This window comes from Tachyglossus aculeatus, chromosome 3, assembly GCF_015852505.1.
Source record: "Tachyglossus aculeatus isolate mTacAcu1 chromosome 3, mTacAcu1.pri, whole genome shotgun sequence".
NCBI lineage: Eukaryota > Metazoa > Chordata > Mammalia > Monotremata > Tachyglossidae > Tachyglossus > Tachyglossus aculeatus.
The window spans coordinates 66441092-66468179 of record NC_052068.1 but is presented as its reverse complement, the minus strand read 5'-3'; the positions used below and the strand labels follow the sequence as shown (position 1 = coordinate 66468179).

The 27088-nt window shown below is 47.7% G+C and overlaps 2 protein-coding genes across 2 annotated transcripts in view; one reads left to right on the top strand and one right to left on the bottom strand.

The window, feature by feature from the left end:
* Positions 1 to 27088, top strand: part of PLA2G12B (phospholipase A2 group XIIB) — a 64095-nt gene that overhangs the window by 36523 nt on the left and 484 nt on the right. Inside the window, exons 4-6 of the mRNA XM_038744358.1 lie at positions 27 to 972; positions 3685 to 3761; positions 17047 to 17152. Coding sequence (XP_038600286.1) covers positions 27 to 145 — 119 coding nt within the window. The 3' untranslated portion in view covers positions 146 to 972; positions 3685 to 3761; positions 17047 to 17152. The remainder of the gene's footprint in view (positions 1 to 26; positions 973 to 3684; positions 3762 to 17046; positions 17153 to 27088) is intronic.
* OIT3 (oncoprotein induced transcript 3) lies at positions 2964 to 26500 on the bottom strand. The gene is made up of 9 exons (XM_038744357.1): positions 26294 to 26500; positions 20855 to 21229; positions 19736 to 19846; positions 17307 to 17429; positions 12422 to 12544; positions 9034 to 9194; positions 7879 to 8294; positions 4135 to 4234; positions 2964 to 3351 (listed from the first exon to the last, which is right to left on the bottom strand). Exons 1-9 carry the CDS (start codon positions 26355 to 26357, stop codon positions 3178 to 3180), a joined length of 1647 nt encoding a protein of 548 aa, XP_038600285.1. The 5' UTR covers positions 26358 to 26500; the 3' UTR covers positions 2964 to 3177.

Genomic DNA, 27088 nt, shown 5'->3' with positions numbered 1-27088 from the left:
TTCCCCTGTCCCCTGTTTTCCCACAGCCTGCGAGTCACTAGCAGACACCGTCTACAACACTGTGTGGACCTTGGGCTGCCGGCCCTTCATGAACAGCCAGCGGGCGGCCTGCATTTGCGCTGAAGAGGAGAAGGAGGAATTGTGAGGAAGGACCAAACTCCCTCTCACCCCCTGGCCTTGGACACACATTCACGTTCCGCATGCGTCTCTTGCCCTGAGTGGACAGTATGACCAAGAAACTCTTTTCAGCTGCATCAGTTCCTCAAGCTGGAGCAGCTCTGCTGCCTACTATGTAGTAGGAGGGGAGCCTGCATTCGGGGCAGCTGAGGAGCGTGTCCCTGCATTGGTGGAGGACAGATGATTGGGTGTGGGCTGGTGGGGCAGGCTGTGCCCTCCTTCAGGACTGGTCTCTGCCCTCTGAGGACCATCTGCCGGGAACCGCATCCATGGCAGGCAGGCGCACAGAGCGGCAGAGAGGAACAACAGCGGCAGGAAATGCGCGGCCCAGAGCTCGGGGATCCTCGGAGGGAGCTTTGAGGCAGTGCCTGTGCTAAGTTGTCTGGGATCAAGGGCTTGCTACAAGTCCGTTTCACTTGCTTTCAGGAAAACTCTTCTCCCTTTGTTCCTTGGGGCACACAATAAACCAGACTCTGCAAAAACTTGGAAAAAGATTGCTCCCTTGGGTCTCTGCCCCTCAGAAAGAGGAATGAAGCAGCCTGGCCAATTTCCCCGCTAATCATTTTCTCCTCCTCTTTGCAGCACAGGTGAAATGTTGATGGCACCTCATTACAGTGAGAACTAGCAATGCTAATTCTACAGCTTGGGGCAAACGACCTCAGACAGCTATCCTGGGAAGGGGTACTTTAAGGCTGTTATCGCAGATGAATCGGGACAGATTCTGGAATATTTATGCTGAAATCTGATACCACAGTTTGAACTGCTAGAAGCCTCCACAGACAAACAGAAATACAGGTGAGTGAATGTTTCAAAGCCCTCAGGTACGGGAGAGGTTATTAATAATAAAAATTATTATTATCATGCTATTTGCTAAGCGCTTACTATGTGCCAAGCACTATTCTGAGCACTGGGGCAGATACAAGGTAATTAGGTTGTCCCATGTGGGGCTCACAGACTTGATTGTCATTTTACAGATGAGGTAATTGAGGCACAGAGAAGTTATGTGGCTTGCCCAAGGCCACACAGCAGGTTGTGGGCAGGGAATTAAGTCCACCAACTCTGCCCTATTATGCTCTCCCAAGCACTTAGTTTAGTGCTCTGCACATAGTAAGTATTCAATAAATACAACTAATAGAAAGATTTCCATAGTACTTGATCTGAAATGTCTCCTGTTCGGTCATGTCAATAGGAGCTGCTGTTTGAAGTGTATTGGTTCTTATCAATAAAATAGCTATATCTAAAAGCATTAAAAATGCCATTACTCAATAGGAGATTGAGTAGTAGTTGTAGTAGTAATAGTATTTAGCGCTTACCTTGTGCAAAGCACTGTATTAAGCCTTGTAAAACAGTATGCAGGTGGGAGTTACACATGGACCCCATCTCTAGAGGGGCTCACAATCTATAATATTAGTATTTCCAGAAACTTTTAGAACATTCACTGCATTTTAAAGAACTTGAACTGTTCAGAATTCCAGGGCTTTTTCTTTTCTATAGTTAATGTTGCCAGTGTTGTTCGTCTAATTAGGGTTTTAAAGAATCACTGTTTGCCCTCAGATACCTGTTTCTCCTTCACCATTCTCTTCCTATCTGATGCCAGGGCAATAGGCCAGGAGAGGGCTCCTGGCCCCCTCCAGCAGGGATTGCTGGTGTCAGGAAGGTTGAGAGCCCGGCAAACTGCAGCTAGTTTTAGGCAGATTGATGATGAAATGGGAGTTAACACACAGAAATCAAGATTGGCACAGGTCAAGCAGGAATCAGCAGGAAGGCCAGGCTCAGAAGAGAACCTCAGTGGTCTGACCCAGAAAGCAGACATGGAGCTTTCTAGTGCTCTAATGTAGGCGGGAGCAGTGTGGCCTAGTGGAAAGAGCACGGGTTTGGGAATCAGTACACCCGGAGTCTAATCCCGGCTTTGCCACTTACCTGCAGAGACGGTGGCCCAGTCACTTAACGTCTGTGGGCCTCTGTTTCCTTATCTGTAAAATGGTGATTCAAAACCCGTTCTCCCTTCTGCTTAGACTGGGAGCCTCATGTGGGACGGGGACTGTGTCTGACCTGATTACCCTATATCTACCTTAGTGCTTAGTAAAATGTTTGGCACCCAGTAAGTGCTTAACAAATACCACACATTATTCAGTCAGGGGTATTTGGTGTTTGGCACATAGTAAGCGCTTAGCAACAAAAACCATCATTATTATTTGAGTGCTTACTGTGTGCAGAGTACTGTACTAAGTGCTTGGGAGAGTACAATATAGCATTTATATATATATAAATATATATATATATATATATATATATATATACATATATATGTATATATACATACAGTGTAAACAAGAGGGGAGAGGAATGCAGAGACAAGTCGGGGCAAGTGTTGGGGTCACCAGGCTTATCTCTCCGCTCTGTGACAGACTGTGGGCCAGGGGCCCAGTTCCCAGGACAGGGACCTTCTTTGCTGAAGCTCCCTGTGGAGAAAGGGTCTGCAGGGCATCGGGTATGCCCTACTTTGCATTACCCAGTGCCAGCATTGGCTCAAATGGCTCCCCAGCCGTTCTTTGGACCATGTCCCAGGCAGAATGAGCATGGATCTCCTTCCCAGCGCCTTGGACATTAACTCCTGAGAGTTTCTCACCCATCCCGAGACCCTAAGCATCATGCTAATTAGTGTGGATAAGAAATGCTCCGACTATCCGACTAAAGTCAGTCTCATCGGAGCACACAATGGAGAATGAATTTGTAGACCTTGCTCTGCCACTTTTTTCAATGCTAGCTCAGCTCAGGATCTGGGGTGAAGATGATTTTATTGGCTTTTTTCAGAAACAACAGTCGAGGGCCCTGCTCGGGGCATACCAGTCTGTAGTGGGGCTCTGCCCAGGGTGGATCAGGAGGAGGAGCCAACATTTTCTGCAGGAAGTCGGGCCCCCATGTGAGCTTTTTTCCCGATCCCTTCCCATTTGTCCCTAGAGGCTGAATCTCTACGTCAGGGTCGGGCTGGGGAGCACCTCAGTCCTCCATGTCAATGATGATGGGGCCGCCGGTCAGGATTCGGTTCTGCAGGTGCGTGCCCTCTTCCTCGTCCATTGCTTCTCGGCGGATCCGCCGGTGGCAGCCCTGGGCACAGCGGGAGCGTTCATCCAGCGTTCCGCAGACGAGGACCCGGCAGTGCAGAAACACCTCCTGCAGAGGAGTTAGGATGAGGAGCCATCAGCTACCAATTAACAGTGAAGGATTGCTAGGGGCTTTATATGTGAGAAGGCTGAACCTATCATCTGCTTCATGTTGGTACAAAACAGGCTAATTTTCAATTTCCACGTAGGTAAACCAAGGCACAGGATGCCACATGGTTTACCCTAGGTCACCAAAGTCTGTAGTAGAGCTGGAAAGGGGCCTCAATAGGCTGAGAATTGACTTTCACTTATGGCATTAGGAAGTGGGGGTTTTCTCCAGAGAGTAGTTGGGCCTTTGCCAGGTGGACCCTGACTTCGGTTGTGCTGTTTGCATTTTTTCCAGAATGTGAGGGGGCCTTGCTTCTCCCTAGTGATGTCACCCAGGATGGTGCCAATCCCTGGAAGTCTTGCCCTTGGAAGGTCAGTATTACAGGAATTTGCTGACTGAAACTTCAACTTCATGATGGCCCTGATTTAACATCAGCCAACCAAACAAGAGCCACTCTCCCCAACCCCACAGCAGGTCTCTTTTCAGGAAAGTGGAACTAGTGGAAGGAACATAAGCCCGAGAGTCAGAGGACCTGGGTTCTGATCCCGGCTCCACCACATGTCTGCTGTGTGACCTTGGGCAAGTCACTTCATCTGTAAAATGGGGATTAAGACCTTGAGCCCTATGTGGGACAGCGCCTGTGTCCAATCCTGTATCTACCCCCTTGCTTAGTATAGTGCCTGGCCTATAGTATGTGTTTAACAGATACCATTAAGAAAAACTCCCATTTTGTGTTGTGCTCACCTTATTGTCTTTGCCCACAAACTTGAAGACAGGGACTTGGAAGTGCTTGGCCAGGTGATCCCGTGAAGTATATTGCTTTACCGAGTCATCCGAGACGCAGCTGAAGGAAAAACAGTGCAGAGTTTAAGACTAAATCACTTTCCCAGAAATGGAAAGACAGCCCAACCCAACATATTTGGTGCAGGAAAAGGAGAGAAATGGCAGGGGAGGAGTTTGGATCCTCCTCCAATTCTTCAGGACTGAAGGAAAATCTAAGCATGGGGCTGGTGTTTCCAGACCCAGACCTCACTTAGTGCAGCTCACCTGCTCCACTCTCACTGTAGGCAGGGGGATTTGATTCATGAGGGACAAACTTGGTTTCCCCTACATGTGCATAAATTTATTATAGTAAGAATTGCATCGGTAACAGGGGAGTTAAAGAAGTCTGGGTGATGAGGTAGAGGCTGAATTCTCACCCTGGGTCACCTTGCTAATTTTGTCCCCAGTTATCCCACTTTTTCCTTAGAGAATTCTGGGTGGCATTAGGGGGGCATAGCTGTATCTCCTCCTTGTCTTCTCCCACTCGACTCTACACTGTGTTCTAATACTTTACCTTCTCTAAAACCTTATTAGCCCTTAATGCTGTTCTGAGACCTTAAAGCCAGGCCTCAAGCCTCATCCATCTCATCCACATAATAATAATAGTAATAATAATTGTGGTATTTTATTAAGTGCTTACTATGTGCGAAGCACTGTTCTAAGCACTAGGAGAGATAATAATAATAATAATTGGCATTTATTAAGCGCTTACTATGTGCAAAGCACTGTTCTAAACGGTTGGACACAGTCCATGTCCCTCACAATTTTGATCCCCATTTTACAGATGAGGTAACAGGCTCAGAGAAGTTAAGTGCCTTGCCCAAAGTCACAGAGCAGACATGTTGGAGAGCTGGAATTAGAACCTATGACCTCTTTCTCCCAGGCCCATGCTCTTTCCACTAGGCCACGCTGATTATTAACTTGTACCTACCCCAGCACTTAGAAAAGTGTTAGAAAAATACCATAAAAAAAAGACTCAGCATTGGAGGAGAAAAATTTAATTGCATGTCTACACTTCCCTCTGCAGAGGTGCCACATCTGGACCTTTCCCCTTTGAGGCTGATGATCACAATCCTGTCTTTCCTAACGTGATTCTCCTCCTTGGACTGAGCTCAGGTTCCTTTTAATGAGCATGCTAGGGCTGCCACATTTGGGAAGCAGTGGAAATCAGAGCTAATAGCCTGTGCTTCTGACAGGGGCGGGGGGGGGGGGGCCTCACAGGCCTTTAGGCTGTTTTGAACTTCTTTGGATATGAGAAAAACCTAAGCTCTTCCATTTCACAAAATAAGACCAAAGTCTAGAATTGAAGGGATTTCAGAAAGCTAACAGTTTTCATGGTTTGTGCTATTGTTTATCTTTCAGCATTTCTCTGGGGTTTGATAATGATCATAAGTCAGTTTTATAGCAGTTTACATTCTGGCCCACACCAATAATCATATAGTAGTACTTGATAATAATAATAATAATGATGGCATTTATTAAGCACTTACTTTGTGCAAAGCACTGTTCTAAGCCCTGGGGAGGCTACAAGGTGATCAGATTGTCCCACGGGGGGCTCACAGTCAATCCCTATTTTACAGATGAGGTAACTGAGGCACAGAGAAGTTGCCCAAAGTCACCCAGCTGACAATTGGCGGAGCGGGGATTTGAACCCATGACCACTGACTCCAAAGCCCATGCTCTTTCCACTGAGCCATGCTGCTTCTCTATGTTGTGGCAGTGCTTTAGATCACTGTATTTTAATTACTTCTTGGAATGCAAGCATCATCCCTGCCCTTTTTTTAGATGGAGAAGCTTCAGCACAGAAAAACTAAATGATTTGTTAAAGTTCAGGGCAAATTATCTGGGCATCTGGTCCCCAAATTCCTGTAAATTTGAATTATTTGGCTATTGCAGGCCAAAATCCCCTCCTGTCTCAAAGTTTCTGAAACTAGAGGTGTCATTTTTAGGGGGCTTAATTTAACAGGGGAAACCAAGTCATTATTGACAGAATGGAACCCCAGATTTCCGTGTTCGGGCTAGATTATGCTGGGAGTCATTAAAATTCAATTCCTCAGGTGCCCTTTTGCATTAGTCCAAAATGCTTCTGAGATTCAGAATTCTGGTGCTGTCGAGGAACTCTTCACTAGCCTTCAAAGTGACTTATTTACTCTAATTACTTTCCCCAGTGCTGGTACACTCTTCTCCGTGCCTCATTTATTTCTTTCAAATGTATTTGTGCAAAATTTAAATTTGAGACTTAACTTTCCCTTAGTACGCAGAGGATCGCAATGACAAGGAAAGCCACCTCTCTCTTTCCATTAAAAAAAAAATCTTCCTGATGATTTCAAGCTCTCCAGCTACCCAGCATGCCATAAATTCTTGAGAGGCCTAGCAAAGCAGCGCGGGACACAGAGTCTGAAACCAGCTGCTCCCCAGTGGAACAAATGTAAGGGTGAGCGAGGCCAGAAGGCTAGAGGACTTTAGTTTCAGTCTCCACCCTTGAGACCTTGAAACTTTAAGGTTGGGCTGTGGCAGCAGGCCACCCGGAAGGGGCTTTTTCAGGTCACCTGGCAGGAGGCCCTCATTAACAGGATAAGAATTCTCTCCTGACAGAAGTGAAACACGGCCTTGGGTACCTGCTTGCTTTTTTTTTCACTGAGGCTTCTTCCCCTTTTAGAGAACGAGAGGACTCCATTCCCAGGGTCTAATCCACAGGAAGGGAAGCACGGCCCAGTGGAAAGAGCACGGACCCGGAAGACCAGGTCCTGGATTCTAATCTCAGCTCTGACGCTTGTCTGCTGTGTGATCACATCTGTAGTTCACACATCTGTAAAAATGGGGATTAAGACGTGAGCCCCGTGTGCGATGTGGACTGTGTCCAACCTGGTTAGTTTATACCTACCCCAGGGCTAAGTACAGTGCCGGGCACATAGTAAGCGCTTAACAAGTACCATTAAAAAAAAGGAGCTAGCAAGGCTTTTGTGGCTGCTACTGAGAACCAAAATATGGCTATTTTTTCCATTCTTCTCTCCCTCTACTGAGGCTATCCCCTCTCCTCTTCCCCTGGCCAGTGTGCAGCCTCTCATGTTAGAGGGCATTTTGCCCACCTTTTGCCAGGGCAGGCTGGATACGGGCTGGCACTGATCTAGCCACTTTCACCTGTGGCGGCTCCTCCTCCACCCCCATCAAGCCACAGGGGCTGGTGGCAATTTTCTGACACACGCTGACCCTGAGACCAGCCACGGGTCACTGGATTCATGGCCGGCTTAAAGCCGAGAAGGAGCCGTTTTAAGGAGAAGTGTCTATACGTAACAGAGTTTGTCCTCCTAGCTCTTGAATGTTTACCAGCCTGAAATCGCTCACCAAGCACGGTAAATGGCCCGTGGACCAAAATAATTGCTCCTGATTTTGCTAGAAGTCGGGACGGCATTAACAGATAAAGTGGTTATTGAGAGGGTACCAGGACCAAGACTGTGGATTTCCTGGCCCGGAATAGATACCAACACCAGGCTTTGTGTTTAGTGCTGGTGGCCCGAAGACGCTTCGATCTCTTGGGGGTGCCCTGTGGTTGCCCCCCAAAAGAACAGCTTATTAAATAGCATGCCTCCTAATCGATGCCAGAAGGCGGCATTTGAGTCTGTTTACATGCCGAGGTGGGGAGATGCCCAACTGAGAGACACTTACCCGTCCTGGATGAGGTAATACTTGAGGATCTCGTCGATCTTGGCCGTGGGGGTGGCAAAGCAGCTCTCCACCAACGTCTCCAGCCCACTGACGTGCACCAGCGGCTCGATGCCGAAGTAGAGGGAGTCCCGGAGCTTGAGGGTGGGCAAGGTCTCCCTGTAGGGCTCGTCGAACTCCTTGTCCTTGAAGATCTCCAGGGTGAAAGGGAAGGTCCCCCGGCTGCGGCCTACGATTTCTAGCGGGGTGTTGCGAAGGTTGGGAACGTATCCCTCGGAGATGGTGTAGAGGCGGGGGAATTCACAGGTGATTGGGATCAGCAGCTTACTGGTTCGGATGATGATGTCCCCGTTGCTGCCAGGCGTCTGCTTGGGCAGCCCGGTCACCAGATTGCTCGCGATGATCTTATCGTTCACCACCTGGAAAGGAAGACAGACAGCCATGACTTTGCTGCCCCATCCTGAAAGCTCGCAAGGCTCTGGTGTTTCAGAGCACCACCGCGGCCTGAGTGTGGTTTCTCTTCTCGGCATGTGAGTCCCACACACTAGCCCTGAAGTTTCTGACCGTTACTTATCCTGATGGCTAACCGGCCATAAATCACGGGCAGCCAACAAAATTTTGGGAGGCCGGGACGGAGCCTGTGATCCTGACCAAATGCCAACGGGGCTTTTACATGGATCCTGGTGGGCTCGGACTCAACTGCCGAGAAGCCCTAACCCGATCCTCCTCCCAACCCAAAAGAGCTAACTTCCCACTACAGCTCCGACACAAACAGTTGGGTCTTAAAATGAATGTCTGGCCTGCCTCAGGAAATTGACACTACAGGACTAGATAGCAGTTCTGAGGCATGACAACCTCTTGCCAAACAGAAGTTGGCCCCATAACCTCCAGTTAGTTTTGGCTTCACTACATCAAGTTCGCTGTGGGCAGGAAATGTGTCTGTTGTTATACTGTCCTCTCCCAAGTGCTTAGTACAGTGCTTTGCACAAAGTAAGTGCTCAATAAATACAATTGAATAATGAATAAAGGTTCCTGGGGCATAAATAAGGGAGACTGGGGCTATTCCTCATGCAGGTTAAGCCCAGTCTCTGACGCCCACCACCCGAATGAAATGGCTCCAGTAGTTCCCTGAAATCCCCTTGGCCCGGAGGAACCTACGTCAACCACGGTGCCGCACGACTTAAGCGTGAAGTAGATGTTCACGTGAGTGCCGTTAGACGTGCCCTTGCAGGAGGAGTTGGTCAGGAAGAGCTCCAGCCCCCCGACCAGGTCCTTGGGGATGTTCACTTCAATGGCGTTGGATCTGCACAGCACAGGGACTGCGGAGAAGAACCGTCAGTGTCAGTCATGGCCAGAAACTCGTGTGTGAGAGAGGGCTTGGGAAGAGCTACAGAGAAAATGGCCCCATCCCCAGAGAGCCTAATGCTGATACGTTTCTGCCCGTGGATTTTTAGGGAAACCTAAAATGGACCGTAGATATGGAAATTACTAGGCCTACTCTGCCACCACAGTGGCCATGTTAACTCCTTCCACATTTCCGGAGGCTCAGAGGCAAACGGTGCAGGATTCAAATGAATCCCAGCCTTCTTTTCCTGGGCCTCTTCAGGGGTTCCTGGTGAATGGCTTAGTGGATAGAGCATGGGCTTGGGAGTCAGAAGGACCCGGGTTCTAGTCCCAGCTCTGCCACATGTCTGCTGTGTGACCTTGGGCAAGTCACTTCGCTTCTCTTGGCCTCAGTTACCTCATCTGTGAAATGGAGATTAAGAGCGTGAGCCCGTTAGGGGACAGGGACTGCATTCCAACCTGATTAACTTGTATCTACCCAGCACTTAATAATAATAATGGCATTTGTTAAGCGCTTACTATGTGCAGAGCACTGTTCTAAGTGCTGGGGGAGGGGGGTTACAAGGTGATCAAGTTGTCCCACGTGGGGCTCACAGTCTTAATCCCCATTTTACAGATGAGGTAACTGAGGCTCAGAGAAGTGACTTGCCCAAGGTCACACAGCAGACATGTGGGGGAGTCGGGATTCAAACCCGGGATTTGAACCCATGACCTCTGACTCCAAAGCCCGTGCTCTTTCCACTGAGCCACACTGCTCCTCTAGCCACACTGCTCCTCTTGGTACAGTGCTTGGCACATAGTAAGTGCTTAAATTCCATAATTATTATTATTCATTATTATTATTATTATTGTTAGTAAAAGCCACCATTAATGCCCATCAGTCTCTGTAGTCTATAAGCTCCTTGGGGGCAAGGAATGTGTCAACCAACTCTGGTATTGTACTCTCCCAAGCGCTTAGTATACAGTGCTCTGCACATAGCACAAATACTTCTAAGCACACTCAGCGCTTAGAACAGTGCTTTGCACTTAGTAAGTGCTTAATAAATGCCATTATCATTATTATTATTACTAAATACCATTTATCAATGACTGCCATGTCTGCACTCCAAGCTGGTCCAGAGCAGAAGTTCATTTTACATAATAAAGAAACGTTTTTTGCTTAGGTCTCCTACAGAAAGCCGCAGCAAACACAATCCTGGGGACTCAAACACCTAAGGATGAATATTTGCCATAAAACTAATTAATTGGTAATGCAGAAGAGTGTTGCTCTCACCCAGGCATAAACTGCCTGGGGCAGTGGCACTGGCTTGGCTCTGTTAATTATTGCCCCATAAAACCGACTAGAGGAAATAAAAACAGTGTTGGTGCAGTCAGGGAACAGTTCCAAATTGTCCCCACTGTCCTTGGTAAATGGCGAGCTCTGTCTATAAATTCTACTTTAATTTAATGCAAATAGATTGTTTTTCCTTTAAGCTCTGTTGTTCCTTTTCAAGACACTGCAATTGAACACATAATTGGAACACTCATCACGCTTTCAGAGCACGATCTATAAGAAAACCGAATGGTAAATGTGTGGGTACAGAAACCCGAAATCGGGCTGTGGGAAACTCATTTCTCAAAGGTGTTGCCCAAAGAGGGCTGGCATTGCTGTTGCTCCCTATGCGACACTAAACAGAAAAGAATTGGGTCCCCTACACTGCTATTTCCTCCACAGTTCCCTGCTGGAGAATAAGGAAAACTTTCCCTGAACGCAGCATGGTCTGGCGAAGTGGCCATTCAATAGTAATAATTATAATGATGATGATGATAAAAAATTGCATCAGTTTAATACTTGCTATGTGCCAAGGACTGAATTAAATATGGGACTAGATACAAAATAAGCAGATTGGACATAGTCCCTGTCTCACACAGGGCTCAAAGTCTAAGAAAGAGGGAGAACAGATATTTTAACCCAATTTACGGATGCGGAAAAAGGCCCAGGGATGTTATGTCAATTGCACCAGGTCACATGGAGGAGCAGTGTGGTCCAGTGGATAGAGAATGGGCCCAGGGAGTCAGAAGGAATCCCAGATCGGCCACACATCTGCTGGGTGACCCTGGGCAAGTCACTTCACTTCTCTGGGCTTCAGTCCCCTCATCTGTAAAATGGGGATTAAAACTGAGTTCCACGTGGGACATTGGACTGTGTCCAACCTAATTAGTTTATACCTACCCCAGGGCTTAGTACAGTGCCTGGCACATAGTAAGCACTTAAATACCACAATAAAAAAAAATCACACAGCAGGGAAGGGGTAGAGCTGGGTTAGAACCCAGGTCTCTTGAATCCCAGGCCCATGCTTTTTTCATTAGACCACACTGTAGCCTAATAATAATAATAATAATGGTGGTATTGGTTAAACGCTTACTATGTGCCAAGCACTGTTCTAAGCACCGGGGTAGATACAAGGTAATCAGGTTGTCCCACACGGGGCTCACAGTCTCAATCCCCATTTTTTACAGATGAGGTAACTGAGGCCCAGAGAAGTAAAGTGACTTGCCCAAGGCCACACAGCAGACAAGTGGCGGAGCCGGGATTAGAACCCACGTCCTCTGACTCCCAAGCCCGTGCTCGTTCCACTGAGCCGTGCTGCTTCTCTAATGGAAAGAGTTTTGAAGTAGAAATTGGGAGATATGTGGTTTAACTGGTTAGTCCTTGGGCAAGCCCTTGAACCCTCTAGGCTTCAGTCTCCCATTTATTATTATTATTATTAGTAGTAGTAATAGTAATAATAGTAGTAGTAGTAGTAGTAGTAGTAGTAGTAGCAGTAATAATAATCGGGTAGTAGCAGTAATAATAATAATCAGGTATTTGTTAAGCACTTTCAGTGTGTTAAGCATCAGGGTGGATACAAGATAATCAGGTCCCATGGGCCGCACAGTATAAGTAGAAGGGAGAGCAGCTATTGAATCCCCATTTTGCAGATGAGGGAGCTGAGGCACAGAGAAGTTAAAGTGACTTACCCAAGGTCACACAGCAGATACGTGATGGAACCAGGATTAAACCCAGGTCATTTGATTCCCAGGCCCATGATCTTTCTAATAGGCCACACTGCTAAAGTGAGGAATACCCATTTCCCCTAAAGAGCTCAAAGGCATAGAGGAGGGCCCAGACTGGGGAAAGGGGCTCAGCAAATTGTAGAAGGCCTCCATCCCCAGCTCCTACCTTGGCAAGTGTGGTTGTCTTCGGACAGGACCAGCCCTCTGGGACATTCGCACCAGTAACTTTCCTTGGCGCTAAGGCAGGTGTGACTGCAGCCACCGTTGTTGTTGTGACACCCCTCAATATCTGCAAAAACAGCGGAGAAACAAGATGAACTAATCGGTGTGAATTTATTAGCATCGTGAAACCCTTACTGGGTCCACAGCATGGTACTAGGCCTTTGAAGCATAAAATAAACATTAAAATCATATCAAAGAGTATGGAAGGGTTGAAAGACAGTTACTAAAAAGCAAAAATGAGCAAAATGGATAGATGGAATAATTCAATATACACATGAGTGTTAAGGATGGATGATCGGCTATGACCAGAAAAGAGGGGGATTCGTCCTCTAGACCGTACGCTAGTTGTGGGCAGGGAACGTGTCCACCAACTCCGTTATATTGTGCTCGCCCCCCAGCACTTGCAGTGATCTGCACAGTTAACGCTCAATAAATACAATCTATCAATTCATTGACTTGAAGAGGAGGTTTTTCAGGAGGGTTTTGAACGTGGGGTGAAATATGGTCTGGTAGATTTATAGAGGAGAGAGTTCCAGGAAGGGAGAAGGTTGTGAGCAACAGGTCAGAGACAGGAGGGTTGAGAGAGGCACGGTTAGATTGCTAAATTGGAAGGAGTGAGGAATGTCTGCTGGGCCATGGGACAGGAGAGGGGAAAGGTAAAGGGGGAGAGAGCTGGTGGAAAACATTGAAGTCAGTTGTCAGAAGTTTGATGCAGAGGAAAATGGAAAGTCACAGGAGGTTTTCGAGGAGCAGAAACATGATCGTAGGAAAATAGTCCGGGGAACGGAGTGTAGGATAGGCTGAAGAGGGTGAGGAAAGAGGCAGGGAGACAATTAAGGAGGCTAATGCTGTAATCCGGCAAGGAGATTGATAAGCACTTGGATGGTGGCCACAAAGCAGGAGAGGATGGGGAGGATCGGTGAGATATCATGGAGGAAAACCAGCAAGATTTAGAGATGGTCCTGAAGGCACAAAATTGTATAGTGCTTTTGGATCGATTTGGAAAACGTCCACAAAGAATTGAAAGCGGAAGCTCTGAGAACAGCGCATAGTAAGCGCTCAATAAATTCCTCTGATGATGATGATTTCCCAAAGAGAGCATGTAGAGCCGGAGTAGACGCTCCAACAGAGCCTTGTGGGACACCTGATGTTAAAAGGTGAAGGGGTGAAAGAAGAACCAGAAAAAGAGGCAGACACAGCAGACAGAGCCGTAGGAAGGGAAGCAGTGTGGCTTAGTGGATAGACCACAGGCCTGGGAGTCAGAAGGACCCGGGTTCTAATCCTGGCTCTGCCACTTGTCTGCTGTGAGACCTTGGGCAAGTCACTTAGCTTTTCTGGGCCTCGGGTACCTCATCTGAAAAGTGGGGATTAAGACTGTGAGCCCTAAGTGGGGTAGGAACTGTGTCTAACCTGATCAGCTTGTATCTACCCAAGTGCTTAGTATAGTGTCCGGCACATATTAAGTACTTAACAAATGCCATTTGAAAAAAAAAGGGAACAGGAGTATAGTTGGTGAAATGAAGGGTGACAGCATTTTTAGACAAAGAGGGATTAACAGTGTCAAAAGTCACTGAGGGCAAGGAGGAGAGGTCCCTTGAAAACCTCAATGGAGCACAGTTTCTTTAGAATGAAGGGGATGAAAATCATATTGCCAAGGGTCAAGAAGAGGTGGTGAAGAGAAAGTTGTTCTTTGAAGAAATAGCAGTAGTAGTTGGGCCTAAGCACCATTCACAAGGTTGCAGACGCTGCCATTACTAGACCAGACCAATGGTCAGCCTCCTCACTGATTGGGAGAAGCAGCGTGGCTCAGTGGAAAGAGCACAGGCTTTGGAGTCAGAGATCATGGGTTTGAATCCCAGCTCCGCCAATTGTCAGCTGTGTGACTTTGGGCAAGTCACTTAACTTCTCTGGGCCTCAGTGACGTCATCTGTAAAATGGGGATTAAGACGGTGAGCCCCACGTGGGACAACCTGATCACCTTGTAACCTCCCCAGCGCTTTGAACAGTGCTTGGCACATAGTAAGTGCTTAATAAATTCCATCTTTATTTATTATTATTATCACCCTCCCTCTAGTCTCTCCCTTCTCCAATTCATACTTCACTCGGTTGCCCGGATCATTTTTCTAAAACAAACTGCATGCATCTCCCCAGTCTTCAAAAACCGTTAGTGGTTTTCCATGCTTCTCTATATCAAGCAGAACCTCTGGACCATTGGCTATGAAGCACTCCATCAACTCTTTCCTTCCTACTTATCGCTCCCTCCTAATTATATTTCATCATCAGTGGTATTTAGTGAGCACTTAATGTGTGCAGGGCATTGTAGTAAGCACTAGGGAGAGTATAATACAACAGAGTTGGTAGAAACGGTCCCTGTCCACAACGAGCTTGTAGTCTAGAGGGGGAGACAGACACAGTGCAAATACATAATTTATAACATCACTTATAGCTATGCACATAAGTGCTGTGGGATTGAGGGTGGGGTAAATATCAAATTCCCAAAGTTCACAGATCCAAATGCCTAGGCTCAGAAGGGAGAGGGAGCCGGAGGAAAGAGGAATATTTATGGATAAATAGCTTCCAATCTTTGTTCCTTTCAAGCTAATGACTGTTCATGGTGAAGATGATGTTGGAGAAGGAAAAATTACTCATAGTTTTCAGGATTCGAACCTGTGAGGAGATACCCCAGTGGATTTCTAGTCCATCGCCTTAACCACTCGGCCAGGCTAACCCACTCACTGAGCCTCGCTGTCAGGGTCTCCCTCCGTTGCCCTCTTGCTCATCCTGTTCTCCCTGACCTGGAACTTCTCTCCTTTCATATCCAACGGACAGTAGTTCTCTCCATCTTCAAGAGGCTCTGGAAATCACATTTCCTCTAGGAGGGATTAATCTCTAGTCTCTCCTCTTTTTATCTCCCAACTTCATTTCAGCTCTTCCGCACCACCTAAGCACTTAAATTCTCATAATCCCTGCAGCACTTCGGTACATATCTTTTACACGCATATTACTATCCCTCTCTGCAGTGCATTCCTTGTCTCCCTCGCCAGACTGTATATTCCCTGAGGACAGGGGCCACGTATTTCAACTCCATTGCACTCTCCAAGCACTTAATATGTGCTCTGCACTTAGTTGACACAGAAAATACTATTGCTTGATTGATTCATTGATTCTACTTTTCTGGCTCCGACTGTGTAATGGGAACAGTGTGATGGTGGCCCCCTTTACTAGCCATCTGAAACGATTGGGAGCCCCACCTCACTTCTCGACTTTTCTGCTAGTAATCCATTATGAGTCTGTTGTACTTAGAGCTAAGAAAAGAATCCTAGTTGGGTGGTTGGCTTGTTGAAATATGACGTATTTCAGAAAATCCTTCTGACAAACTCCCCCCCATCCCCACCCCACACGATGGTATTTCTTAGCCTACAGTGTGTTCTGGGAAAACAAATGGGGAGTCTGGAGAAGTTTTGTGAGAAATGCAACAGGCTCCTTTCATTTCCATCCTATCCCACCCCACCCATGTTCTCTGAAGGTTTGCTTGGCAGCAGATTTGAAAGGATCAGTCATCCCTCCTGTCAGGGCCTGAATGCAATTAGGCAAAATTGAGCACTTGCCCATGAACAAATCATGCTCGTAGTCAAAGGATCAATGATCTGCCTCCCTCTTGGAATCACAGGGACCTGATTATATACCAGATAATCAGGTTCTACACAGTCCATATCCCACATGGGGCTCGCAGTCTTAATCCTTATTTTACAGATGAAGTATTTGAGGAACAGAAGTTAAGTGACTCGCCCAAGGTCACACAAAAGACAAATGGTGGAAATGGGTTTAGAACCCAGGTCTTCTGATTCCCAGACCCTTTTTTCACCATTTGCCTCTCTGTCAAATATGCAAAAATGATTGCACATAATAAAGACTTCAGAGAAATCCTGGACACTCTACCCATTTTTAAATAGAGTTTCTAATTATTTTACTCCTGTTTCCAGGCGCTGTAGTTTAAAGTGCTCCTTAATATGTTTTTTAATGCATACTTGGTTAATTCAGAGCTTAACGGTTTCAAGTATTCCTTGCACCACTCATTAAATTGACCTCTTTTTTATGTTTATGGCAGTTTTTTTTATGATTGACTACGCTGGGTAGAAGCTTGTTTTTAAAAGGCCTAATAGCAAGTGCTCATGGTTAGCACATTTCTGTGCAATTCAAGTATGAAATTTGGTTGGGTAAAAGTGATTATTACTAGTGGTCGATGCGGATATCAAAGTTAGTGTATTAATGGGCTTACTTCTCTTTTTGGGCTTCCATCCATTTGGCAATTACTGCTTTCTTGTGGTAGTTTTGTTATTGCTTTTGTAGATAAAATGCACGAATTATTTTTGCCTTTTAAAAAAAGTCACTTGTGCAGGGAGTTTCATGGATTAAAAACTTCTGAGGTGTGGAAACCTCATGTCACCATAAGACTGTTGCTTATATTATGGATTTTGGCATTTCCTTTGTGATACGGGACACAGTGACCTGCTGCTGGCCACTCCCTGAGGAATTAGGCTTCTAACATTTCTCACTTTTCCTTTCCAGACAACTCTGTCCCTTTCACGTTCACGTGGAGGATTCCCTATGTGGCTTTTCCCTCCATTTCTTTTGAATCTTGGCTGCAGAGGCAATCCCAAATGCAGCCTTCCAGGTGAGTACATTCAGTGAAGACCTTCCTGGCCTGAAGGTCCTTAAAGGAACAAAGAGAAAGCTGCTGCTGCTTTGTTTTTTGGATAGTCTTTGTTCCAGAAGTTGCTCTCCAGGGGCCTGGCTTTAGATTTTCATCCCTTCTGTCCCAGACTCACCTTCACAAGTTTTGCCATCTTTTCCCAGCACACGTCCAATGCCACACTCACAGCGGAAAGAATTCTTCAGGTTAACACAGATCTCACTGCAGCCTCCATTGTTACGTTCACACTCATTTTCATCTGCAGAGCACAAGAGAGAAGATTAGCACATCACCATCACACTAGCTCTATAAAGGGGGTAGAATTATTCTTCCCACTAATAACACTATTTCCACTACTAGTGTTGATAATGATAATAACAGTGTCATTTATTAAGCACTCTGTGCCAAGCACTGTGCATACAGAATAGTCAGATGGGACATAGTCCCTGTCAATCAATCAATCAATCATATTTATTGAGCGCTTACTGTGTGCAAAGCACTGTACTAAGCACTTGGGAAGTACAAGTTGGCAACATATAGAGACAGTCCCTACCCAACAGTGGGCTCACAGTCTAGAAGGAGGAGACAGAGAACAAAACCGAACATATTAACAAAATAAAATAAATAGAATAGATATGTACAAGTAAAATAAATAGAGTAATAAATATGTACAAACATATATACAGGTGCTGTGGGGAAGGGAAGGAGGTAAGATGGGGCTCACATGTCCCACATGGGGCTCACGATCTAAAGGGAGGGAGAACAGGAATTTTATCCCCACTTTGCAAATCGGGAAACTGGGGCCCAGAGGGGTTAATTGACTAGCCCAATGTCACACAGCAGGCAAGTGGCAGAATCAGGATTAGAACCCAATCCCAGTCCCATATGCTTTTCACTAGGCCATGTTGCCCTGTGTAAAGTTACACAAACACAAAGAGTTCTCCTAGGATAGGGGAGATGTGAGCGTGTTTTGAGGCCGAGGTGAAGAAACCATCAGAGAGTGAGTGGTTGAACATGGCAGCCAGGAAGGGAAGCAGCGTGGACGGTGAGAAGAGATGAGGTCAGAGATGGAGGTAAGAAGGGTAGAACATGAAAGCAGGTGGGAGATCTCTTGAGAGATAGTAGTGAGGATGAGAGAATGGGAGAGGATTGCGGGGAGAAGGGGGCGATTTAGGGGAGTTGCGCCCGATGGTTTAGATTTTGCCAGTAAAGTAGTTGGCATGGCCATCTGGGGCAAGAGAGGGGAAGCTGGGGATACTGGGACACTGGAGAGTTAAAGGTTTAGAGTAGTTGGTGAGGGCAAGGGGCTTTGGAGCTGATGAGAGGAGAAGCGGCTGAGTAGAAGAGAGGGCATGGTGATAGCAAGGAAAGGGGAATTTGAAGTGGCCAAATTCGGTCTGGTGTCTTGATTTCTGCCATCGGCACTAGTGCTGTGAGCAAAGGAGTGAAACAGCCGTGGCCTAGTGGATGCAGAACCGGCCTGGGAGTCAAAAGGACCTGGGTTCTAATCCCCGCTCTGCCACTTGTCTGCTCTGTGACTTTGGGCAAGTCACTTCACTTCTCTGGGCCTCATCTATAAAATTCATTCAGTCAGTCATTCAATCGTATTTATTGTGCAGAACACTGTACTAAGTAAGCACTTGGGAGAGTACAATACAACAATAAACAGTCACATTCCCTGACCACAATGAGCAAGGAGCTTACAGTGAAATGGGGATTAAGACCATAAGCCCCATGTGGGGCAGGGACTATGTCCTACCCCATTTGCTTGTATCTACCCCAGTGCTGGTACAGTGCCTGACATGTAGTTAAGTCCTTAACAAGAGCCCGGGCTTTGGAGTCAGAGGTCATGGGTTCAAATCCCAGCTCTGCCACTTGTCAGCTGTGTGACTTTGGGCAACTCACTTAACTTCTTTGTGCCTCAGTGATCTCATCTGTAAAATGGGGATTTAGACTGTGAGCCCCCCGTGGGACAACCTGGTCACCTTGTAACCTCCCTAGTGCTTAGAACAGTGCTTGGCACATACTAAGCACTTGATAGATGCCATTAAAAAAAAACAACAAATACCATAAAAAGACACCCCTTCCCCCACCCTTACTCAGTCTTTCTGTAAAAATAACCTTACTCCAATTCTAAACAAGGCAGGAACCCACCCAGCAGGCACTATGGCAGCATGGCATAGTGGACAGAGCACAGGCCTGGCGGTCAGAAGGTCATGGGTTCTAATCCTGGCTCTGCCACTTGTGTGCTGTGTAACTCTGGGTGAGTCACTTCACTTCTCTGTGCCTCAGTGACCTCATCTGTAAAATGGGGATCGAGACTGTGAGCCCCACATGGGACGGGGACTGTGTCCAACCTGATTTGCTTGTATCCATCCTAGTGCTTATTACAGTGCCTGGAACACAGTAAGTGCTTAACAAATACCGTAATTATTATCAATAATATTATTATAATAACACTCAAAGCTTTGTTTCCAAGGGGCTGGGGCCCTCCCCACTCCAATTTCAGGTTGGTCCCGTAGTCCGCGGTAGCCCATCAACCCCATCTCCCTGGGGGGCTCTTACCGAGACAGGTCTGCCGGTCGGGGCCCAGCATGGTGCCCGCAGAACACATGCACTCTCCAGTGTCTAAGCAGCTGCCGTGGCAGTCCACCACATCACAGATGTCGTAGAAATCTGTAGGAAGCCAAATCGCCACCTTTTTTGGAAAGGTGTGGAGACTCCCTCCAAGGCAGGGTGAGTTTCGCCACCACAGTCTTCTCCGCACCTGAGAGAGCTGCCGCCCCTTGCCCCTTCCCAAGATTACCTTGCCCTGGCTCAGGGCTCCCCTAATTCCGGGGAGGGAGTGGGGATCTTCTCCCCGACAACTTCCTGAGTCAAACTCATTATAAATTTGGTCTCCAGGCTGTATTTAGTGCAGTTTTCCTGGGGGGTTGGGGAGGGGGGAGACGGAAAGACGGGCAACAACAGCTCAAGGAAGAACAAAGCAAACCAATGATCCTCTTTTCCACCTGCTTTCCAGAGGACCAGGGTCTGGCAAGGCTGTTGCCTGGTCAAGACCCCAGATCAATCAATCAATCTGTGTATTTATTGAGCACTTACTATGTGCAGAGCATCATCATCATCAAGCGTATTTATTGAGCGCTTACTATGTGCAGAGCACTGTAGTAAGCACTTGGGAGAGTACACTGCAACAGAATCAGCAGAAGCGTTCTCTGCCCATAACGAGCTTAGTCGGCCAAGTGTTCTGGCAGTTGGCCCATAATTCAAAAAATCAAACCGGCTCTCACGCACGGACACATACATTTCATCAGCAACGTTAAAAATGAAGTTCAATTGCCAAAAACATAAACTGGCCGGACATCCGTTTTCGATAGAACCAGCTCTATTGTATTGTACTTTCTTGAGTACTTACTTTCTTAAGTACTTTCTTAGCTAAAGAGCTAAGTGCTCGGCACACAGTAAGCGCTCAATAAATACCATTCGTTGAACTCTGTTGGGGAATTAGAAAAACATTTTTCCGACCAGCGGAACTGCCTGGATAGGATGTGACCGAGAGGCAGTGTCAGTCAAGGCACACAAGATGTAATGGGTGTTTTTCTTAAAATGGGGTTCGCCAAGAATGTAAGACCCGTGTTCCGGGAGCCCCAGCGGGAGAGGAAAGGGAGAAGAAACGTTACTCACGGCCACAGTAGACGTGAAAGCAGACGCTGGGCTTTGCCAGACGGTAGACGTAGTAGCCCCCGGGGCAAGCCTTGACTTCCACTGTGGTGTTCCAGAGGCAGCAGTGGTCGTTGAAGCTGGCGCAGGCCTGGCGCCGCACGATGCCGTCCGCCTCTCGGGGGTGGCTGCCGTTGAGCCAGACGGGCGCGTGGGTGCCGCAGTGGTTCTCCGGGATGCAGAACGTGGGCATGGCATCGCCTGCCATGCCCGTGAAGCGGTACCACTCCCCGTCCACGTGGTTGTCGCACGCCGGCGGGGCCCGAGACTCATTCAGCTGGTAGTCCGTGTTTCTCCACGGCTCGTTCAGGCTAATGTAGGCAGAGCAGGGGTCCAGGGCTGGGCCAGGCGAGAACAGAGGCACGGTGATTTACCGTCCCACCCCCGTGGGGATGACCGCCACGCTTGGCATTCTGAGAGTCTGGTTGGCGGGGCTTCTTTAGAAATGACAGGGGAGATCAGCCCGTTCTATCGCTGTACACTTACTCAAACTGACTTGGAGACAAATGGGAAACGGCTTTTTCAAAAGTTGACTTTGAGCCCACGATGGGAACTTGACCTCAGCATCAAACTACACCCACGCCCTCGGGGAACTCATTTGCTCCCAGGGCTTCAAGTACCATCTCTATATGTGTGACTGCCCCCCCACCCCAATCTACCTCTCCTTCTCTGCAGTCTCACAATTCCTCCTACATTTAGGATATCTCTACTTGGATGTCCTGCCGAAATCTCAGACAGCAATCTTGAGGCCTTGCACATCATCTAATAATGATGGTATTTGTTAAGCGCTTACTATGTGCCAAGCACTGTTCTAAGCACTGGGGTCGATACAAGATAATCAGGTTGTCCCACATGGGGCTCACAGTCTTAATCCCCATTTTACAGAGGAGGTATCTGAGGCCCAGAGAAGTTAAGCGACTTGCCCAAAGTCACGCAGCTGACAAGTGATGGAGCTGGGATTAGAACCCATGACCTCTGACTCCCAAGCCCGGGCTCTTTCCACTAAGCCATGCTACTCCCCATCGCTAGGCACTTAGGGAATCGTATGCCCTCTCCCTGCTCCTCTCAACCCTCCAGAGCACTTAAATGCAGATCCTTATACTCTATCGCTTCCCCTTATCATTAATTAACTTAGTATCTGTATTCCCTGCTAGGCTGTAGGCTCCATGAGGACAGGGATCATGTCTACAAATTCTAATGTACTCTGCCAAGTGCTTAGTATGTGCTCTGTAAAAGAATCTGTTTAGTAAACAGGAGATCCTGGGTTTGAATCCCAGTGAGGCCTTTTCCTTCCCAAACCATCCAAGATTTCATCTAGATTAGAAGCTCATTGTGGGCAGGGAACGTGTCTATCAACTCTGTTGTACTGTACTCTCCCAAGCTTAATACAGTGCTCTGCACTTAGTAAGTGCTCAATAAATACGATCGCTTGACTGCTTTACATATGCAGAGCACTGTACTAAGTATTTGGGAGAGTGCGATGCAACAGAATTAGAAAATTTGTGCCCTGCCCATAGTGAGCTTACAGTCTAGATGGGGAGACAGGCAAACCCCAGGTGAGTTACAGTTTCTGGGTAGGAGGCCTTGCACCCCTCTCTGAGTGGACAAGCATCCCAAGTTAGCATAGCTATTCTCTCGATGACCGGAGAGAAACACTTCATTTTCTTTCTTGGCTCCTCACAGGATTCATGAATATCTGCCCTCTCAGCATCAACCTCCCTTCACTCTCAGCCCCTGCATCAGAGGCCAGCATAGCTGGAACACGTATGCCTCAATATCCTCGTTCCCTTCTCTGCGTATTTTCTTTGGTTTGCTCTACTATCCCTTCTCATTTTTTTAAATGCTATTTTTCATGTGCTTTCAACGCGCGAAATGCTGAGCTAAGGCTCTGGTAGAGATGAGGTAATCAGATCGGACGCAATCCCTGTTGCACCCGAGGCTCACTATCTAGAAGGTGGGGAGAGCAGGGATCTTATCCCCATTTCTAGGATGAGGAAACTGACGCTCAGAGAGGTCAAGTGGCTTGCTGGGGTCACACGGCAGGCCAGTGGCAGGGTTGGGATTAGAACCTTGATTCCCAGTCCCCGGCGCTTTCCACCAAACCAGGCCGCTTCCAATGGAACTGAGGAGTTAAACTGAGGCGGGTCACTGCCCACTCCTCACCGGCCCTGAGAACAAGTCATCCCATGACAGTCTGAATCACCCTGACCCTGGAACGGCGACTCACTATTCTCCACAAAAGAGAGCAGATGGAGCATTCGAAAGCACATATGGGAGGGAGGCAGAGTGGTTTAGTGGAAAGACTCATTTCCTGACCTTTTTTTTTCTGCCTGATCCTCAAATTCTCTCCAGAGGCTCAAGAGGAGCTGAAGGAAAAGAGGGAGGGGAAATCGGAGGAAAAAAAAAGAAGACGGAGAGAGGAAATGGAGGTGAATAAGGGGGGAGACAAAGGGAGAGAAGGGGAGATATTTCCAGTCACAACTGCTCTGTGGTAGTGGCCAGCACCATGGTAGTCCTCAATTCGCGTCAAGTGAAATCTATCAATCAATAATAATAATAATGTTGGCATTTGTTAAGCGCTTACTATGTGCAAAGCACTGTTCTAAGCACTGGGGGGTGTGTGTACAAAGTGATCAGGTTGTCCCTCGTGGGGCTCTCAGTCCCCACTTTACAGATGAGGTCACTGAGGCTCAGAGAAGTTGCGACTTGTCCAAGGTCACACAGCAGATATGTGGCGGAGCTGGGATTCGAACCCATGACCTCTGACTCCAAAGCCCGGGCTCTTTCCACTGAGCCACGCTGTGAGAACTTCATATTTGCAGAGCACTGTACTAAGCGCTTGGGACAGAGTTGGTAAGCATACTCCCTGCCCACAACGAGCTTACAGTCTAGGGTGAAGGTAACTTTGTACAGTCACTCCAAATGGTGCTGCTGTTCTTCAGTGGGCCAGGTTCCTGCCGAAGCAGCGTTCTTGGGCCCTCAAGGGTCCAAGAGTATTCTGTGTTTCTGTCCTCTACTATTTTCAACCCGTTTTGGGCCAGGAAGTAGGTCTCAATTTGTTTTTTATGTTACTTCCCCACTGCTTCAGTCTACTGCGAGGCTTAATAAATGGCAGCATCAGTAATAAGCACTTGATATTTACCCCAGTCTCAGCCCCATAGCACTTTTAGCCATGTATATATATATATATTATAAATATATAATTTATATATATTAAAATCCGTCTCCCCCTCTAGACTGAAAGCTTGCTGTGGGCAGGGAAACTGTCTACCAACTCAGTTATATTATACTCTCCCAAGCGTTTAGTACAGTCCTCTCCACAAAGTAAGTACTCAGCAAGCACTTGAGAAGCAGTGTGGCCTGGTGGAAAGAGCCCGGGCTTGGGAGTCAGAGGTCATGGGTTCAAATGCCGGCTCCGCCACTTGTCAGCTGACTCTGGGCAAGTCGCTTAACTTCTCTGTGCCTCAATTACCTCATCTGTAAAATGGGGATTAAGACTGTGAGCCCCATGCGGGACAGGGTCTGTGTCCAACCTGATTATCTCATATCTACCCCAGTGCCTAGCACATAGTAAGTGCTTAACAAATACCACAATTATTATTACTGTTGCTATTATTAATAATAATAATTAATATCATTAATTGTGATTGACGGACTGAGGGGGAAGACCCCCAGGAGCCGAGACTGGAGCCAGACTTCCTCAGCTGGGCCATTTCCCCAGCCCAGGAACGTGCATACTCTCTGCCAGGGCCAGCGTAGCCAGCGGCCTTCAGCAGCATAATAGTAATAATAACTGTGGTATTTGTTAAGCACTTACTATGTGCCAGGCACTGTACTAAGCACTGGGGTGGACACAGGTCAATCGGGTCGGACACAGTCCCTGTCGTCATCATCATCATCATCATCAATCGTATTTATTGAGCGCTTACTATGTGCAGAGCACTGTACTAAGCGCTTGGGAAGTACAAATTGGCAACATATAGAGACAGTCCTTACCCAACAGTGGGCTCACAGTCTAAAAGGGGGAGACAGAGAACAAAACCAAACGTACTAACAAAATAAAATAAGTAGAATAGATATGTACAAATAAAATAAATAAATAAATAGAGTAATAAATATGTACAAACATATATACATATATACAGGTGCTGTGGGGAAGGGAAGGAGGTAAGATGGGGGGACGGAGAGGGGGAAGAGGGGGAGAGGAAGGAAGGGGCTCAGTCTGGGAAGGCCTCCTGGAGGAGGTGAGCTCTCAGCAGGGCCTTGAAAGGAGGAAGAGAGCTAGCTTGGGGGCTGGGCAGAGGGAGGGCATTCCAGGCCCGGGGGATGACGTGGGCCGGGGGTCGATGGCGGGACAGGCGAGAGCGAGGTATGATGAGGAGGTTAGTGGCGGAGGAGCGGAGGGTGCGGGCTGGGCAGTAGAAGGAGAGAAGGGAGGTGAGGTAGGAGGGGGCGCACCTAGGGCTCACAGTCTCAATCCCCAGTTTACAGATGAAGCCCAGAGAAGTGAAGTGACTTACCCAAGGTCACACAGCAGACACCCAGTGGCAGATCCAGGATTAGAACCCCTGACCGCCTGATTCCCAAGCCCGTGTTTTATCCATTCTGCCCTGCTGCTCGCTCAGCAGCAGCAGGGCTTCCCAAGAGGGGCATCTCTGGGAAGGTCAAGGAAGCCCAGGTGGCCCAGCCTCCAGGGCAGCGTTCCACCTCCTGCTCACTGGGAAAGCTAAGGCTTTTCTCTACCACCTTCCCTCAGAAATCGCCCAGAAAAACCAGACTCACCCCGATGGCTGAATTCCGAATGATCGAATGTCCACGTCGCAGCCCAAACCCCCAACTCTCCCCCAAATCTCCCCTACCCCCAGCCTTTAATGATGGCATTTATTAAGCACTTACTATCTGCACAGCACTGGTCTAAGCGCTGGGGAGGTAACAAGGTGATCAGGTTGTCCCACCGGGCTCACAGTCTTAATCCCCATTTTACAGATGAGGAAACCGAGGCCCAGAGAAGTGAAGCGACTTGCCCAAAGTCACACAGCTGACAATTGGCGGAGCCGGGATTTGAACCCACGACCTCTGACTCCAAAGCCCGGGCTCTTTCCACTGAGCCAGGCTTTAGAAGATGTGTCTTGGGCCCTGGCCTGAGCCCCTGTTAAAAGCAGAAGTCAGTGCAGGGTTTCTCCCGCCTCTTCCACCTTGAGATTCAAACCGATGCTGGGTTTGCCCAGAAGCAAGCCACTGGGCGTTTGGGCTTGCGGAAATCAAGGGGAAGGTATTTCTGGGTAAACCGAGTCCCCTGAAGGACTACGCTCCCAGGAAACACTCTACAGCTCAAATTCCCGGTCCCTGGACCCGGTTTTTGCCATCCCAGACGAGAGAAGAAGCACTGGGCACAGTACTCACCTACGGGCAGTATCGGCCGGGTCCTGGAGAAGAGGCAGAGGGTGAAAAGCAGGAACCGGGGCATCGTACCTGACCAGCCAGAAGAAACAGACCAGAAAATTCCTCCAGCTGAATTTTTCCCTTCCTCTGTCCCAGCACTCTCTCGCCGGGGACTTTTTCTGACCCCAGGCTCTTTTAAGGAGCGGTTTTATCAATGGTGCTAGGGGATTTTATCAGAGGAAGAGGATGAAGGATTAAGCTGGACACTGCTCCGACCGTGACCCCAGTGCAGAAACACTGCCCTGGTCTGTCAACAGGGTTATTTTTACTGGTGATTTTCTTTAAAAAAAAAAAAAAAATCCCTCCTTCTATTGTTTTCTTTACTGAGTTCCCCTGCAGCGACACCGCTAGCGTGTTAACCCGACTGAGACGCTGAGCCAGGCGACACAGCGTGGCTTAGCGGAAAGAGCGCGGTCTTGGGAGTCGGAGGTCACGGGTTCGAATCCCAGCTCCGCCACTTATCAGCTGTGTGGTTTTGGGCAAGTCACTTGATTTCTCTGTGTCTCAGTGACCTCATCCGTAAAATGGGGATTAAGTCTGTGAGCGCCACACGGGACAACCTGATTACCTTGTATCTACCCCAGCGCTCAGAACAGTGCTTGGCACACAGTAGGCGCTTAACGAATACCATCATTATTATTATTATTGTCACGCAGTCATCACACTGTTAGATTCCTGAACGATTGCAGGACTCCTTGATTTGATTAGAGCCCGGGCCTGGAGACAGAGGACCTGGGTTCTAATCCGGACTCTGCC

What these genes read in the sequence shown, in the direction of transcription:
- OIT3 (XM_038744357.1), bottom strand. Translation starts at nt 26,357, where the DNA reads ATGCCCCGGTTCCTGCTTTTCACCCTCTGCCTCTTCTCCAGGACCCGG. An exon ending in CTTTCACGTCTACTGTGGCC is followed by an intron (nt 19,847 to 20,854) that starts GTGAGTAACGTT and finishes GGCTTCCTACAG; the next exon opens with ATTTCTACGACATCTGTGAT. An exon ending in CGACCGGCAGACCTGTCTCG is followed by an intron (nt 17,430 to 19,735) that starts GTAAGAGCCCCC and finishes TGTGCTCTGCAG; the next exon opens with ATGAAAATGAGTGTGAACGT.